Raw genomic sequence first — 16,879 nt, 5'->3', positions numbered from 1 at the left:
AGGGAAATTGGTCTATAGTTTTCTTTTTGTTTCATCCTTATCTGGTTTGGGGTCAGGATAACACAGCTGTCTAGAGTAAGTATTCCACCCATTTCTCTTTTATGGAGCAGTAGGAGTATTTGATACAATTCAATAGTGAATACATCTGGTCCTAAGTTTTTCTTTGTGAGGATAATTTTATTATTGCGTCAATTCCACTGATTGTTGTAAATCTATTTAAATTATTAGTATCTTCTTAATTTTATAAGTCAGATGTGTCTAGGAATTTACCCATTTTTTTTCTAGATTTCCCAGTTCTTAAGAATACATTTTCAAAGCATTCCCTAATGGTTCTCTGAATTTCATGGGAATTTTTTTTTTTTTTTGCAATATCCACTCTGATTAGAGTGCTAATTTGTTTCTTCTCTGTTTCTCTTTTAGTTAGTTTAGCTAAGAGTTTATCACTGATTTGGGGGGAAAAAAAACTTGCTTTGATTAATTGGATTGCTCCTTTAGTTCCTATTTTATTAGTTTTCATCCCAATCTTTACTGTTTCTTCCTACTTATGCATTTGGGTTTAGCTTGTCCTTATTTTTTTAAAAATCCCGAATTGCATCATTAGGTTATTTACTTGAGCGCTCACTCTCTCTGTATCTCTGTCTCTGTCTCTGTCTGTGTCTCTGAGTTTCACGTAAATGCTCAACAGTATATCAAGAAGATAAAAAAAAATTAATTTTTATATTTGCACCAAATCTTGGAGTTCCCAGTTTTGTAAACAACACTAATGGATGTAAAGTTGCGATAGTTCTGATATGCTCTTTGAACTGGCATCTCTAAAACTGCTGGGGCCTCTGCTACAACTGGGCTACACTTTCACCAATAGTCTTAGGCTCTCTTCTTGGTGCCAAGCCTCAACTTCTCTTCATGATCCCTTCATTTCTGGGTCTTCAACTGCTCCTGACACTGTACCTTCACTAATGTTCTCTCCTGGACTCTCCCAGGTCCAAGCCTCAGCTACTCCCCATAACCCTTTCATGCCTTCAAAATCCATACCACCCGAGTGAACTCTTACACATGACCAAGTCAGGCTGCCAGCACAAGACACACACAACCTTGGCCACCTCTGGAACCCAGCTTCTAGGTACTGACTCGCAGGAGACATGTCAGTGGTACTGGCCTTCTCTTTTTTATTGTTGTTGTTTTGGCTTTTTGTTTTGTTTAGAGACAAGGTTTCTCAGCATGACACCCTACTGTCCTAGAGCTTGCTGTGTAGACCAGGCTGGCCTCAAACTCACAGAGATTCACCTACCTGCTTCCCATGTGCTGGGATTAAAGGCATGCCCAGCTTACTGATCTCTCCTTGATCACCTCTAAATTCTCAGCTCCAGCTGAGCAGCATCAATTGGCCCAGTAAAGCAAAGGTTGCGCTTTAATGGTTCTGGGATCTTGTTAATCACAGCTGATTCTTCAGCCCCAGCTAGCCAGAACCACAGAAGCTTAGATCAAGATAGAAAATGATGCTAACAGAGCCTTTGGTCTTCCCTCTGAAACTTCACAAGCCAGGCCTTCATCTTCTGTACTGCTCTCAACATTCCTATCTTCCAAGCTCACAGAACAGTCCACTGAGCTCTCAATACTCCATGGCTTTTTTAGCCTAATGTTCCAAAGTCCTTCCACAATCCTTCCAAAACTATGGTCAGGCCTGTCACTACAATATCTCACTCCTGGGTTGTCTTAGTAGGGGTTTCTATTGCTGCAACCAAACACCATGACCAAAAAATTAGTTGAGGAGGAAAGGGTTTATTCAGCTTATACTTCCGTGTTGCTGCTCCTCACTGAAGAAAATCAGGACAGGAACTCAAACAGGGCAGGTATAAATGGAAGTTTCTTGTCCAAATCGCCTGTTTCCTGCCCTAGTAACTGCTTCCAAATTACCATACAGAGACTTAATATTATTTATAAATTCTTGGCCAATTAGCTCAGGCTTACTACTAACTAGATCTTATATTTGAGCTTAATACATATTCCTTATTTATTCTCTGCTATGTAGGAGTACCTTTATTAGCATGGCACATTCATCTCCTCCTCCTTCTGTGTCTGGCTGGTGATTCCTGACCCCACCCTTCTCTTTCCCATCATCCTTAGTTTGGTCACCCCGCCTACACTTCCTGCCTGGCTACTGGCCAATCAGCATTTTATTAAACCAACTCGAGTAACAAATCTTTACAGTGTACAAGGGGATTATTCCACAGCAGACAGGAGGCTGGAGGCAGGAGCAGATGCAGAGACCATAGAGGGGGGCACTTCTTAACCGACTTGCTTCCCCTGGCTTGCTCAGCCTACTTTCTTGTAGAACCCAGAGCCACCAGCCCAGGGATGGCACCACCCACAGTGGACTGGGCTCTCCTGCACTGATCACTAATTGAGAAAATGACTTAAAGTTAGATCTCATGGAGACATTTCCTCAACTGAGGCTCCTTCCTCTCTGATGACTAGCTTGTGTCACAAAGCCAGTGAGCACAGGTACTAAATGCTACTTAAATTTGGATGTTCACTTCTTTCTTTAGATTTGGAAAATTTATTAAATAATTTTAGGTTTTGTACCCTAAAATGCAATCTATTTTTAGACATAGTTCCCTGTACTTCTGAAAAGAACTTGTATTCACATTCTTGATGACATATTAACCACATCAATATCTACAAGGTCTGTTTGATCTATGGTATAGTCTAAAACTGGCATTTCCTTATTGATTTTTCCATTGGAATTGCCTATCTAGGTAAGAGAATGCTGTGGTGTTTGAATGAGAATGGCCCCCATAGGCTCATGTATTTAAATACTTGGTCCACAGTTGGTAGATATGTTTGGCAAGGATTAGGAGGTATGGACTTGTTGGGAGAAGTGTGTCACTGGGGGTGGCCTCTGAGGTTTCAAAAGCCCACACTCTTGCCAGTTAGCTCTCTCTGCCACATGTTTGTGGATGAAGAAAGCTCCTGCTCCAGCACCATAGCTGTCTGCCTGTTGCCATGCTCTCTGCCATGACAGTCGTAAACTGTAATCCTGGAACTGTAAGGAAGGTCCCAGATTAAACGCATGAACTGCCTTGGGGTGGGTGTTTCATCACAACATTATAAGAGTAAGTGTTTCTTTAATTTTCTCCTCAGCTCCTTCTGTCCTGTAGATTCTTAGGTTTGGTCTCAGAATTATATTCCAGAGTTTGGAGATATTTGATTTTCTTTCTGTCACTGGTATTTTCATGTCGTATTTTCTTAACCTTTTCCCCAATCCCTGATATTGTCTCTCCTGCCATGTCTAGTCTATTGGTGATATATTCCTTTGTGTGTTTAATTTGGCCCATTGAGTTTTCCAAAAAAAAGAAAAAGTACAGACATACTTTACTCTACATTTTTGTCATTGTTTAGTTTTAAAGTGAAAATGTAGCACGTATTTGGCTATATTGTTGTACACTAGTAGATATCAGAATTAACAGTAGTTCCAAAGTTTCCACACTCTCAGATTTAGCAAAACATTGTGTCTCCCTTAAACATACTTGTTACTCCTTTTTTGCATATATAAGTGTGTGTACTGTACATGAATGTGTATGCGTATTTACATGTGGGGCATACATGTATGTGCACAAGCAAATGTGTATGCATGTGCACATATGTGCTCATATGTGTGGAGACCTGATATGTGGAGACATTGGGTATCTTCCTCCATCACTCTTCATTCTGCTAAGGCAGGGTATATTGGCAAACCTTGAGATCCCTGATTCCAACTTATCTAGTTAGCCAGTCTACCCTGGGTATCCCTTGTCTCAAAGCCTCCAGAGTTCTAGAAGTGACTGCCATACCTGCCTGGCTTCTACATTTGGGTACCGGGGATTTGAACTCTCGTCCTCATGTTTACATGACCAATACTTTGTCCACTGAGCTATCTCCCCAACCCCATGTAGGCTAATTTAAAAATAACTCTTCACTTTATAACATCGCTGAGTTATTGCTGGCATCTGATAAAACAGCTTCATGATCAATATCTACTCACCCTAGTAATTGCAATGGGTGTGTGCATTTTCACAACAGGAAAAATTCAGATTGTAAAGAAAGTTAGAGTCTTAAGATGAGCTTTAAGTAGGGAATCCAGATCTGATGTTAAGACAACACTGGTTCTCAGGATAGGGCAACGGGTCCCTTCCTACCCAAACCTGCAACAACTGTAGGAAGTCTGAGGTGGTCTTGGTGACAGACTGCCCGCTGTCACCCTTTGGGTTTCTGCGATACAGATAGATTAAACTAGTGATGCTGTACATGTGAGAAACAGTAAAGAAATAGAGAGATAAAAAAAAAAAAACAGAATAAAATCTAATTACACACACTTTCACTTAACACGAAAATTGATTGAGTTCTGCCCAAAGTGGCCCGTTGTTTCCTGTACCAGGAACTACTGTGCGGCCCAGCAGGAAGTGCGCGACAGAACAGGATCACCTTACACCCTCGTTTTATGGTTCATTTCACTTACTTAATGCAGTCTGAGAAGCTGCAAAAGGAGCAAGTTTGAAGAGGGACGAGGCTTTTTGTCTTGCTTTGTTTTAAGTTCCTTTCAATCCAAACATGTGTTTTTGCAAGGTGCCTAAAATCCCAGGGAAACGGGGCTTCTAGAGTTGCCAGGTGAGGACGTTGCTCTTTGTCACACAGCGAAAAGCAAGACGCAAAGTTGAGTTACGTCTGCTTCCTTTTCTGTCCTACTCGACAGCGTTTTAAACGTGAAGAATGACAGCTATGCCCATGAATGGGCTAAGTAATCTTGAGTTCCATAAAAGCACCTCCAGGAGTATTTAATTCGAGACGGAGGCCCTGACATTGGCGGGTTATAGATTTAAGATGGAAAATGACCATTCATTTGTCAAACAGAGGAACGAGTTTATTTTACTGTCTCGCTTTTAAATGTGTGAACCGAACAGCTGGATCTCCTTGCAGTGGCGTACCCCTCTCCTCACACGCTGTCTGTCTTCCCCCCCCCTCCAGGGACCTCAGTATGAACAACATCAGTCAGCTGCCCCCAAGTCTCCTCCACAGCCTCCGCTTCCTAGAAGAGCTGTAAGTACCGCTGCTGTCTGGCTGCATCCAGTCACTGCTGAACACATTCCCGCATTTGTCTCTCGTACTTGCTGTGGGAACCAGATGAAACGAGTTGGGGAAGCTGTCAGCACCAACAAGTGCGGCACATGAGGAAACACTTAGGAGGTGGGGCTGGGGGAAGAACGGCTGTGATTCTGGAAATCAAGTTATAAAAGAGTTTACCATGAGGCTACAACTTTCTAAGGTGAGACTGAGCCAAACAAATTAAAATTTTTAAAGCGAAGGCTTTTGTTTTAAAAAAAAAAAAAAAAAAAAAAAAAAAAAGAGCTGGATGGCTCTCTGGAAACAGTTAAACAGCAGGGTATTAAAAGTTTGAATACTGGCTCATGTTTATTAAAATAGCGAGTAAAGTTATAATGAAAACCAAAAACTGCTGCTTGGTTCGGCTTGGGACCGGGAGGACTAAGTCCGCATTGCGCCGACACTTCTTATCCTAATCACTTTTAATTACTATTTCCCTCCTTTTAAATTTAGCTGCCCTCAAGGCTTCAGCAGAGAAAACACAAAAGTCAGAAAACTTAAGAATGGAGTCCTCTAAACTCGCTATTTAAAAAAAAAATCTTTAAGGAGAAAGATAAAATTAGTTAATGATACCCAGAGGAACTTGATTAAGTCCAGCGATCACTTTCCAGAAGATGAAAAAGAGTTGTATAAACCAAAAATCTGCATTTACAAACTCATTTGATCCTCTTCCCCTGTTGAGTGATGGAAGCTCTGTGCCATCGTGGTCCCTGCGAAGGCTGCTTGGCACCATCAGTTGGGTAAATCCTCTGACTGTTGATTAAAGGGATTGTTTCGGCAGTGACCCCTTTTGAAACTACGTCCTTTATAAACCCTGAAGCCGGGGTCCAATTTGAGGAGTAATTTGACTCTTCGGTGCCCCACATGATCCACCATGGGAGGTGGAATGTTCTGTCAGAACCAAGTTGTATAACATTGATCATTTCTTCAAGAGGATAGCGTTCCCGAATTTTCCATTGCTAGAGCTTTATCTACTTCTTTTTGATGGTGCTGTAGTTGAAAGAACAATTGTGTTCTTATTGCTAGAAAGAGTTGAATGTAACCAATTGGTTGTCAAGTGGTGTGAGGAATCCAAATATTAATTCATATAGCAAGGCTTTTGTCATTTAGAGAATCTATTCAGTCTGTATACAGACTCCTCTTTCAGCCTTTCTGTGCTCTAGCAAGTTCACTTCCGTGGTTGCAGCTTAGCCTTCAAAAGAAAAGCTAAGAACATGGCTGTCCTAGTCATGACCTGTGCATAATAAATGATAAAGTGTTGAAAAATGACCAAGCGAAACACTTAAGAGGAACTTCTTATATATAATAGCATTATCTGTTATGGCAGATATACATGCCTGTAATGATTACTGTTAGTAAATTTCAAACATTGGAACTATTTGCTTAACTACAACTGTCTTATTCTCCTTCCCCTGTATGATTCTCCTTCCCCTGTATGATTCTCCTTCCCCTGTATGATTCTCCTTCCCCTGTATGATTCTCCTTCCCCTGTATGATTCTCCTTCCCCTGTATGATTCTCCTTCCCCTGTATGATTCTCCTTCCCCTGTATGATTCTCCTTCCCCTGTATGATTCTCCTTCCCCTGTACAATTAAGTTGCCAAATTTAGCTCTCTGTGTCTTCATATTTCTAAGATAAGAATTATGTATCGTTTCCTCTTTTTAATATCACAAGGCACAATGCTTCCTTTCTTCCCCAACACATACCTCAATTTTAGAACACAAACTGAATCAATAAATAATTCACCTCCCCAAGGACTTTTAATAGAGCTTCCCCACTGGTGACTTAGCTCATTCAAAAGAGCTCCTCTTTCTTCTTGAGGTAAATGTTAATTCTGTTTCAAGGGCAGTTTGTCAAAAGATAATTGATGGGGATAAAAATCAAACTAAGGGAAGAGGGAGAGAAAAGAACCATTCTAAAATGCGGCTTTTTATGGATATTTATCTCTCTGCGGGCTCAGTCAAATACCTTGGTCATAGAACCACAGAATTCCATAATTAAAGGTGACTCTTTAAGAACTATTCCACCCTCTTTGTCTCTTCTGGAATGTCATCTTCTGAGCTGACTGAATGACAGAATTTAAGGTTAAGACTTGAACCCCATGAGATGGTTCAGTGGGGGAAAACATTTGCCACCAATCCAATCCCCAGCCCCCATATGGTGGAAGACGAGAACCAACTCCACCAAAATGTCCTCTGACTTTCAGACACAAGCATATGAGTACACACACACAAACATATAAGTACACACACACACAAGCATATGAGTAACACACAAGCATATGAGTACACACACACAAGCATATGAGTACACACACGTAACACACACAAGCATATGAGTACACACACAGGCATATGAGTACACACACACAAGCATATGAGTACACACACATACAAGCATATGAGTACACACACATATAAGCATATGAGTACACACACACAAGCATATGAGTACACACATACAAGCATATGAGTACACACACGCAAGCATGTGAGTACACACACACAAGCATATGAGTACACACACACACAAGCATATGAGTACACACACACAAGCATATGAGTACACACACACAAGCATATGAGTACACACACAAGCATATGAGTACACACGCACATGCACACACACTCACACACACAAGGACGGGGTATACAAAGATGAGTAGGTAGATGGGAAGAATCTAGGAAAAGTTGGGGGAGGGTTAAACATGATCAAAATATATTGTATGAAACAAATTTCATTAAAGTTTTTAAGATAAAAAAAAGGCGCAACAAAGGCTGCAGATAACTCAGGGGTTGAGAACTTATTCTGCTGTTGCAAAAGACACAAGTCTGGTTCCCAACACGTACATCCGTATCCACCTATAACTCCAGCTCCAGGGGACCCAATACCTTCCTCTGGCCTCCACAGGCACCTGCATTTACATGCACACATCCCGACACAGACACATACACGCCCAAAATTAAAATAAAATAAAGGTTTTTTAATAATAAAAGCTTTTAATAAAAATGTTTAATAGTAAAACATTTAATAATAAAAAATGTTTTAATAATAAAATTAAGAATAGAAAAAACAAAAAAGGGAAGGAATGCAACAGCAAATGCTGGTGGGGATGCAGACAGAAAGGAACACTTACACACCGCTGATACGCAGGTGGACCGGTCCACTCCGTGAACACCAATAAAGATGTTTCTTAAAAAGCAGAACTAGATTTGGCATATGACCCAATTCTACCACTTCTGGGTATTCGTCCACAGATTTTAGGTCAGTGTAACACAGGGATAGTTGCACATCCGTGTTATTTTGCAACAGACTTTTCATGATGGTCATGTAACAGAAGCAATGCAGGTGCCAACACCTGAGAGAGGTGGCTAAGGAAAATGTGCAAATGGACACAATGGCATGGTTTGTAGCCACCAAGAAAAGGGAAGTTTACATTTTGTTTACATTATGTCATTTACAAGAAAATGGATACAACCTTAGATAATCATATTCAGCAAATTAAGCCAGTCTCAGAGAGACAAATATGTTCTCTCATTTGGGGGTCCTAGATTTTAAATAGTCACAAACAACCATGAATGTATACATAGCATATGTATATAAAATGATGGCAGAAGTAAAATTGTCCACAGGAACAAAAGGGACAAGGGGGAGTGGGGAGGGATGATCAGAGAGAGGGTTTGAGGGGGGTATGCTTAACATAAAATGTATGCCTGTATGAAAATAATAAATTAAATTAAATTTTAAGAATAATACTCTTAAAGCAAAAACGGTAGCTTTCAACCAGTCAATGCTCTTCTTATAAATGTTCCTACTCCATCCTCTTAACTCATAAAGATAGAAAGTATCAATCCTGGCTAGCGGAAGAGACAAGTTGGTCCTCAGAGCTAAGAGCTTGGCTCTGGTCCCAGCTGAGATTCGCAGTGACTTTTCAGAGCTGTGCTTAGAAGGGAAAAGGACTCGGGAGCTATGTGTGCACGGCTCACCTGGGCTCTTCTCATTACGTAAGGTCACCAAGTGCAGGCAGGACTTTGCACGATCGAATACCTTTAACTCAGTGAAGGGGAACGTAGACTATCTATGCTGGGTATGCATCTGTGGGCCATGCCTGTGTCGCTCTGTGTGGGGGAATGGGAAGGAATGCACGAAAAGGCAAGAACTGTAGATCCAGGAGCTAGGGGTTCCGGTTAATTCCCTGTGCATTGCCTCTGAGAAAGGCACCGTCACAGTCTGGAAGAGTAAAGTCTGACATGGTCCGACAGGCCCAGAACTTTTACTAATCCCATTATATGTTAAAATACATCCTAAACACCGTGTTAATAAACTGCCATCTATGCAGGCTGACACGGGTGTTATGAAGTCAGTATGTACGTAGTTTTAGGACAGCAAAGATATCACTGATGAGACAGCAGTCTCCCAGCCAGCTTACTTAGCTCAGTGTTGTCTCTCTGTAGCCAAACAGATTGCTGTAGATAGCATCAATAAGAAAATCCCATCACAAACGTTTTTAAAAATCACTGCTATTGAAGCCACGTCAACATCCTTCCCCTTTACTCTAACTACCCAGCACATCGCTTCCCTAGTTGACGTCACTTAAGAGTTATAGACAGTTCGCTATGCAGACAGCTGGGCTTTGCCCCTCATCCATCACTGAAGCTTAATAAAGCTGCCAAAGTTGACAACGTAGAGATACTTACTTGTGGTGTTAAATTTTTTTTAAGTGTACCTCTAGGTAAAGTATTTCCCTGAGGCAAACATTTCAGAAAGAAAAAAAAAAAAAAAACACGCTAACATGGGAAATGGTATCCCTCTCTCTCATTCTTGACATGCAGGGGCATTGAAGATGCCACTCGCATTGGCACATCCAGCCCTTTGTTTGTTGATTTATGCTAGCGACTTGGTACACACGGGGCCAGTCATTCACTCAGAGCGCTATGCTAGCACTGAAGAGTAGGAGGAAAAAAAGAGCCTTTTCCTGAATGTACGGAGTCTGTTTCCTGGAGAGAGGTGCACAGTGCCTACATACAGAAGCCCAGGACACCCTGACCTGGCTGTGCCTTCGATGCCAGTGCTGAAACCACTCTACCCATCTTCCAGGACGTTCCTGGAAACCAGATGACATGATGTTGAAAGGATTCGGGCAATCGACAGCTTGCATTTTGAGTTGTCATGAATGCAAACATCATTTTAGCCCTTTCTTGTTTCATGGGCCCGATTTTGCAGGAAACCCGGGCACCTGGGATCAGTGGAGAAAGGGCTTTAGCTGTTTCCTGCTTTAATAGCCACCGAATTCTAAGAGCCTGAGGACTTCGCTGCATTTGGCACCAACACGCCTGCCTTCCTCCAGCTCTGCTCCCTCTGTCCTGCTGAGGACTTCATGTTCTTCCTTTGTGGGCAAACAAAAGATTCTGCTGCATTTGGCTCTCCAAGCAGGGCTCAGACCTCAGGAGCTAATGGCAGATGGTGTCTGTCGCTGGCGTCCACACATTAGAGTAAACTTAGATTGGAATTCTGATTATACCGGGCAGTTGTTTCCATTTGAAATATTCTGGAGTTAAGTCTTTATTTCCAACTTGCATCTTAAAATCTTCCCAGCTTTTAGTGCTATTGGAATCCAACAGTCGACTCGCAGAGAAACATGAGCGGCTCTGGGGAGGTCTGCTTTTAAGTAACCATTGTTCCTTGGAACCATTTGCTTGTATTATGGTTGGCTTTGAAGATCTCTACATAAATAGTAGATATCTATTATTACAGATGAAATTTGGAATGAGCAATACCACCAAGAATTCTGAAGTGTGATCCACGCTTGCTATTTTTACTCGCTCACCTCATTACTGAAAATGGTGAGAACTGTCCTGCCTGTCTTTTGAGATTTCTTTTTTTTAAAGGAAGAACCATAGTAAACTATAATACCCGCAAAGTTTTGCTTGCCAAGTGAAAACGCCACCATGCTCATCATCACGTTCTTCAGTCTTATCCCAGTCCCTTGTGCACATAGAGCTGACAATTGTTTTTAAATCTCACACCTAGAACCTAAACCCATGTAGCTGGATATATATAATTAGATATTTTACATTTATTGGCAATTAGAACACTATCTAAAAAGTTTTCCCTCTGCCTTTTCTTCCGTATTGCTGTAACATTCCTTTATCCTCCCTCAACTCCCATGATATATACAGATGTCCAAATTTCTCTACTTAATTTTATTGTTTCTTTTCTTTTTTATTTCTTTTTTTGTTCTTTTCTCTCTTTTTTTGCTTTTGTTTTTGTATTTTCGAGACAGGGTATATCTGTGTAATAGTCCTAGCTGTCCTGGAACTAGCTCTTGTAGACCAGGCTAGCCTTGAACTCAGAGAACTCCACCTACCTCTGCCTCCCGAGTGCTGGGATTAAAGGTGTGCACCACCACCGCCCAGTTTTCATTTTTTTTCTTAGTGTTTTTGCATCCACCACTCAACATGTGGAGTATGTGTGTATTGGGGAGAGGGAGATGGCTACTGGGAGCCACAGAAGGAGACATTAGACTTGTTATGAGCTATTCAAGTCTATACCCTTGAGGAATTTAAATTGATCAGGGAAGCTGATACCTCCCAAATTGTGTCAAGGACAGTAAAGACCACATACATAATTTAGATAAAAAGTAACAAGGGGTGGTAAAGAAAGTCTCTGTAAGGAGGCAACCTCTAGAACAGGCAAATGTTCCAGCCATCAAAAGCACAGGCTGCTCTTGCAGGGGACTTGGTTTGGTTGCCAGCACCCACATGAAGGTTCACATCCACCTGTAACTCCAGAGTTCCAGGGGATCTGGCACCCTCTTCTGGCCTCCATGGGTTCTGCATACACATGGTACACTTATATACATACAGGCAAAACACTCACATTCAGAAAATAAAAAATACACAGAAAGGGAGATCTCGTAAGGCCCTGCTAGAGAAAACACGCTAGGCAGCTAAAGAATTCTGAGACCAGGAGAATCATCAACAGGGACAAACCCCTTAATCATCATCTAATACCAAGTGGTAATCCCTGAAATCATAGACCTACAAGCAACGCCAAATGAACTCAAAAGGGTATTTATATATCTCTGTGACTATATACAAAATAATAACAAAGAAAAACAATCTGAGAGAGAGATGGGGAAATTTGAGAGGGACTGGAAAGAGAAAAGGGAATGAGCGAAACAATATAATTATAATTTAATTTTAAAAATAAGTAAGTAAATTTAAAACATAAAGGTGGCATCCAAACTAATATCAGACATTGGGGAGAGTTGATCCTACAGCTGAGATAGAGAATTTGAAATTACAGAGCAGTGACAGCCGAGACCCTGATAAGTCAAAGGGTGCAACGTGTTTGTGGAAGCAGGACAGAGAGCAACAATGAGATATGGGAGAAAAGCAAAGGCCAGATCCTGCAGGACCCGTCAGGCCATATGTGGATTCAGTATGAGCAGTGTGAAGCCGTGGGGAGATACACGCATGTAGCTAGTGAAACAATATTATTTTTATTTTAAAAGATGTATCTGATTTCTGTGTGGAAACTGGACTGAAGAATTATGGAAGCAGAGAGACTCATTAGGACACCAATAAAATAGGGGGGCAGGAGAGTTCAAGAATAGTTCCTATGTGTACAGTTATCACCCAAATTACTTGGCCAGATTTTTGTGGTGGTGTTTTTTGATTGACAGGTTCTCCATATGGTTCTCAGTATGTGCTCCCTGGATAGCAGCATCTGAGTCATCTTACAATGTACTCCTCATCTAAATTTATCCTTTGTGCTTTGGGAAATGCAAAATCATGTGCCCTCCCCAGCCAGTAAATCAGAAACTCTCGAGACTCAGCTCAGGAAATTGTCTACAATACACTCTTGCGGTGATTCTGATGTCCGGCAAGTTTGAAGACTTCTACTGTATAGGTCAGGATTTCTAGTGACATCAGAATTACCCAGAGTTCATCATACACTCTGGGCTCCATCACAGAAGGCCTTCAGGTAGATGGTGAATAGGAGGAGAAAATCAAGAACGTGTATATAGGAAATTCCCAGGTAATGAGTATACTGCTTAACTTAGGGCTCACTGTGGTAAGCCCCAACTAGCACGTATTTAAATGCCACCTCCCCCTACTGCCTTCTCAGTGCAGTAATATGTTCAGAACCAGAAAAATCCACAACCACATTTCCGGCCAGCTTTCTTCTGCCCTATGTTCTTTTGCCCAGCACTGGCATTATCTAAACTTCTCTTCGGCTCAGTTTACCATCTGTAAAGGAAGATAAATGGTGTCTTTTGTCTAATTATAACAATTAAATTGCTTCATAAATGCCTACCCTTTGTGAATTGCTTAGTAAAAAAAAATGATAGTATATGTTCACAATGCATTGTATGCAGCTTACTGGAAGGATTCATGATTTTTGAATTTCAATGTTATTTGTAATACAAAGGGAATATCCTTCTATTGTTTCTAATCTAGCTACATAATAGCTAACTATCTTGGAATCATTGTGCCAGATATGAGGTAGCTATTGCCAGTTATCAGTTATCTTGATTGGTTGGTTGTTAATAATAAATACCTTTGAGTTCCCGGTTCTGTGTGGGCAATAAGATTCTTGACCTTAAGAGTCGGCCATCTAATCAGATCAACTACACATCAAAGGGCAGAAGATGAAGCTTTCCAGGCAGTGCTGTGTAGAACCTATCTGCGGACCGAAGTGGTTAAGGCAGATTTCACAGAGGAGTTGAAACTGAACTTCATGAGTCTGTGGTTGAGAAACCACAGTCCTGTGCATTAAAGTCACCCTGGGAGAGTTTCAGCTATCCAGTCCAGAGGTCTCATTAGCCTTCAACAGTTCTTTTTGCCCTTGAACCCAGAAATACGAACATTCTTTATCCTTCTTAATAATGAAAGTAAGTCCACATTTTGTGAATACATGGTCCTTAGACCTTTAGGGCTGGTTTTGAGAGCCGTTTGGCTGGTTTTGACCAATTGAATGTGCTTAGCTCTCTGAGTTGGAGAAGTGATGGAGTGGCTATCACAGCTTTTAGGCATCATGATTGATTAAGGCATACTTGGAAAGACGTTTTATTCTTTACTGGCAAGAGAATCGACTGAGACTGTTTTGTCATCTTTATAAGTAATATGACCGAGCAGCAAATGTGACCAAAGATGCACCCAGAAGCATCGGTAGAAACTTCACACCTAAATGATACTTTGACAGTGATTATTCAGATAAGTTACAACCCAGAAGAATAAAAATAAAATCAGCATAGAAAAATCCTAAAGAAGAAAACGGTGGCAGACAACTGGAGGTTGTTGCGAGTCGTCCAGACATTCAGGGTGGGAAATACTTAACCCTGGAAGAACCCTGTTTTCTTTTCCTCGCCCTTTCCCCTTAATGAAGGAAGGGAAGCCAAAGAAGTGAGTGATTCTCAAAGAAAAGTGTTTTCACAGCAAGTTAGTGAGAGGAAGGACAACCAAGAAGGGAAGGAGGGAAAAGAAGCTGAGTAACCCAGAAGTCAGAAGTTCATGTAAGAGCCAGCCAGCCACCTTCCTCGCTTAGCTCTCGAAACACTGTGTGTGGTTCAGTGGCCCGGCCCTAGCAGTGGTTCCCAGCACAGACATTTCCAGAGGGACCACGCAGAGAGCAGAGTCAGATGTCCCGTCCACCCTCAGATCTCAGCCTGTGCAGTATTCACAACTGTCCCTGTCTCGTGAGGCCAGTGTGCAGGGCAGGAAAGAAATCAAACCTCAAAATAAAAACATCCCCTATTACAAAGATCTCTGTTACTTTAAATTTTCAAGTTACAAAAATACTTATACATTCTCAAAGATGTTTCAGGTTGCTGTTACAATAGCAAATCATCTGTATTTGGCAGAAGAGTAGGGAACCAATAATGGTCTTTTGCAATTTAATGTTCTTTTTATCTTTCTGTGGAAGTTAAGTAAAGAAAACAATGATATAATGGTACATTTACACATGGTGCAGTGTCATTTGGGATAATTTGGGGGTTTGTTTGTTTGTTTTGATTTTCGAGACAGGGTTTCTCTGTGTAGCTTTGGAGCCTGTACTAGAACTCACTCTGTAGACCAGGCTGACCTCGAACTCCCAGAGATCCTCCTGCCTCTGCCTCCCAAGTGCTGGGATTAAAGGTATGGGCCACCACCACCCAGTTTGAGATCATTTTTATATCATATTAAAAGATAAGAAAAAATTTCTCTTTAAGTTCTGTGTTATTTTAGAATCTAAGCAGGAATTAAGAAAGAGATTTTTTTTCCCATAAAATCCTAATCCCAGAGACAGAGTTTTAAAGACCAACTTTCAGTCAAATGGCTTGTGGGTCTCTAGGATTGGAATCCAGTCCAGTCATCACAGGGAAGGAAAGATTTGCGTTGCATATGACTTTCACTATTCATAGACTGTACACACAGTCTGAGGGTTTTTTTCCCCCTATAGTTTAGAGGTATTTAAAGTTTTTAAAGTTTTTTTAAAAAGTTTTAAAGTTACTGAAATTATGCCCCCCACACACATACATATACGATAAAGAACAATAAAAGACTTATTCCCTTAAATTGCTAATTTCTTTTTTGTCAAAAGGACAGACCCACCTTCAAGCTAGTCCAGAAAACAGCTGGTGGCGCATCATAAATTCTTTTGTTGTAAGGCAGACTGCCCTGAAAACACAGGTCAGTTGATCACAGATTAGTACCCATTACAGACTTAGAAGCATCTGAAATCTCTATACAGAGGAGAAGAAAAAAAATATGTGATGTTTCAGGAAACACAAATAAAAAGTATTTACCCTGATACAGACTTAGAAGCATCTGAAATCTCTATACAGAGGAGAAGAAAAAAAATATGTGATGTTTCAGGAAACACAAATAAAAAGTATTTACCCTGATAAATGAAGCTGACTGAAATATAACTTTTTATTTTTTTATATATTATAATCTGATCACAGTTTCCCCTACCTCATCTCCACCCAACTACCCCACCCACCCAAATGCTCTCCTCTCTCTCTCTCTTTCTCTCTCTCTCTCTCCCCCCCCGCAAAAAAAGAGGCAAAAAAATAAAATGAAGCAAACAGACAAAAAAATTAAAGCACCAAGAAACAGAAGCATGGAGAGAGAGAACATAAAAACACAAAATTGAAAGCCATAATAGATAAGCAAAAAACAAGTAAAGTTAAAAAAATTCCCAAACAAAACGTTACGAGACAAAAACATCTCCAAAAATGCCACTGAGTTCATTTTGTGCTGGCCATCTAAAACTGGGTATAGGGCACCTTAAGTGTGGATTGTGTACCTAGTGAGACTCTGTGGAAGAAAATGTTTTCTTTACCAGCAGTTGTCAATTGGAGATAGATTCTGGGTTAGAGGAATGGAGATTCACGTTTGGCTCTCTTCTCAGTTCCGGGACCCCGTCTGACTTGGAGCTGCACAGGCCCTGTGCCTGCTGCCTCAGTGTCTGAGTTCATATGTAGCCCCATTCTGCTGGGTTTAGAAGACCTGCTTTCTTTGGTGTCTCCTCCGTCCCCTCTGCCTAATGCAGTCTTTCCACCTCCTCTTCCTCATGGTCCCTGAGACCCGAGGGAAGAGGTTTGATGAAGACATCTCCTCTGGGACTGCGTGTTGTTCCAGGGCTCTCACTCTCTGCACATGGTCCAGTTGTGGGTCTTTGTGTTCGTTCCCATCTACAACAGGAGGAAACTTCTCTGATGTTGGATGAGTGAGATTCTGACCTCTGGCTATAG

At 41.1% G+C, this 16,879-nt stretch overlaps 1 protein-coding gene across 1 annotated transcript in view; it reads left to right on the top strand.

Annotated features, from left to right (window-relative positions):
* Window positions 1-16,879, top strand: part of Lgr5 (leucine rich repeat containing G protein-coupled receptor 5) — a 127,505-nt gene that overhangs the window by 55,829 nt on the left and 54,797 nt on the right. Inside the window, exon 2 of the mRNA XM_057757861.1 lies at window positions 5,002-5,073. Coding sequence (XP_057613844.1) covers window positions 5,002-5,073 — 72 coding nt within the window. The remainder of the gene's footprint in view (window positions 1-5,001; window positions 5,074-16,879) is intronic.

The sequence above is a fragment of the Chionomys nivalis genome, chromosome 25 (genome assembly GCF_950005125.1).
Source record: "Chionomys nivalis chromosome 25, mChiNiv1.1, whole genome shotgun sequence".
NCBI classification, from domain to species: domain Eukaryota; kingdom Metazoa; phylum Chordata; class Mammalia; order Rodentia; family Cricetidae; genus Chionomys; species Chionomys nivalis.
The sequence above is the reverse complement of the archived record's forward strand: the minus strand, read 5'-3'. Positions and strand labels throughout refer to the sequence as shown.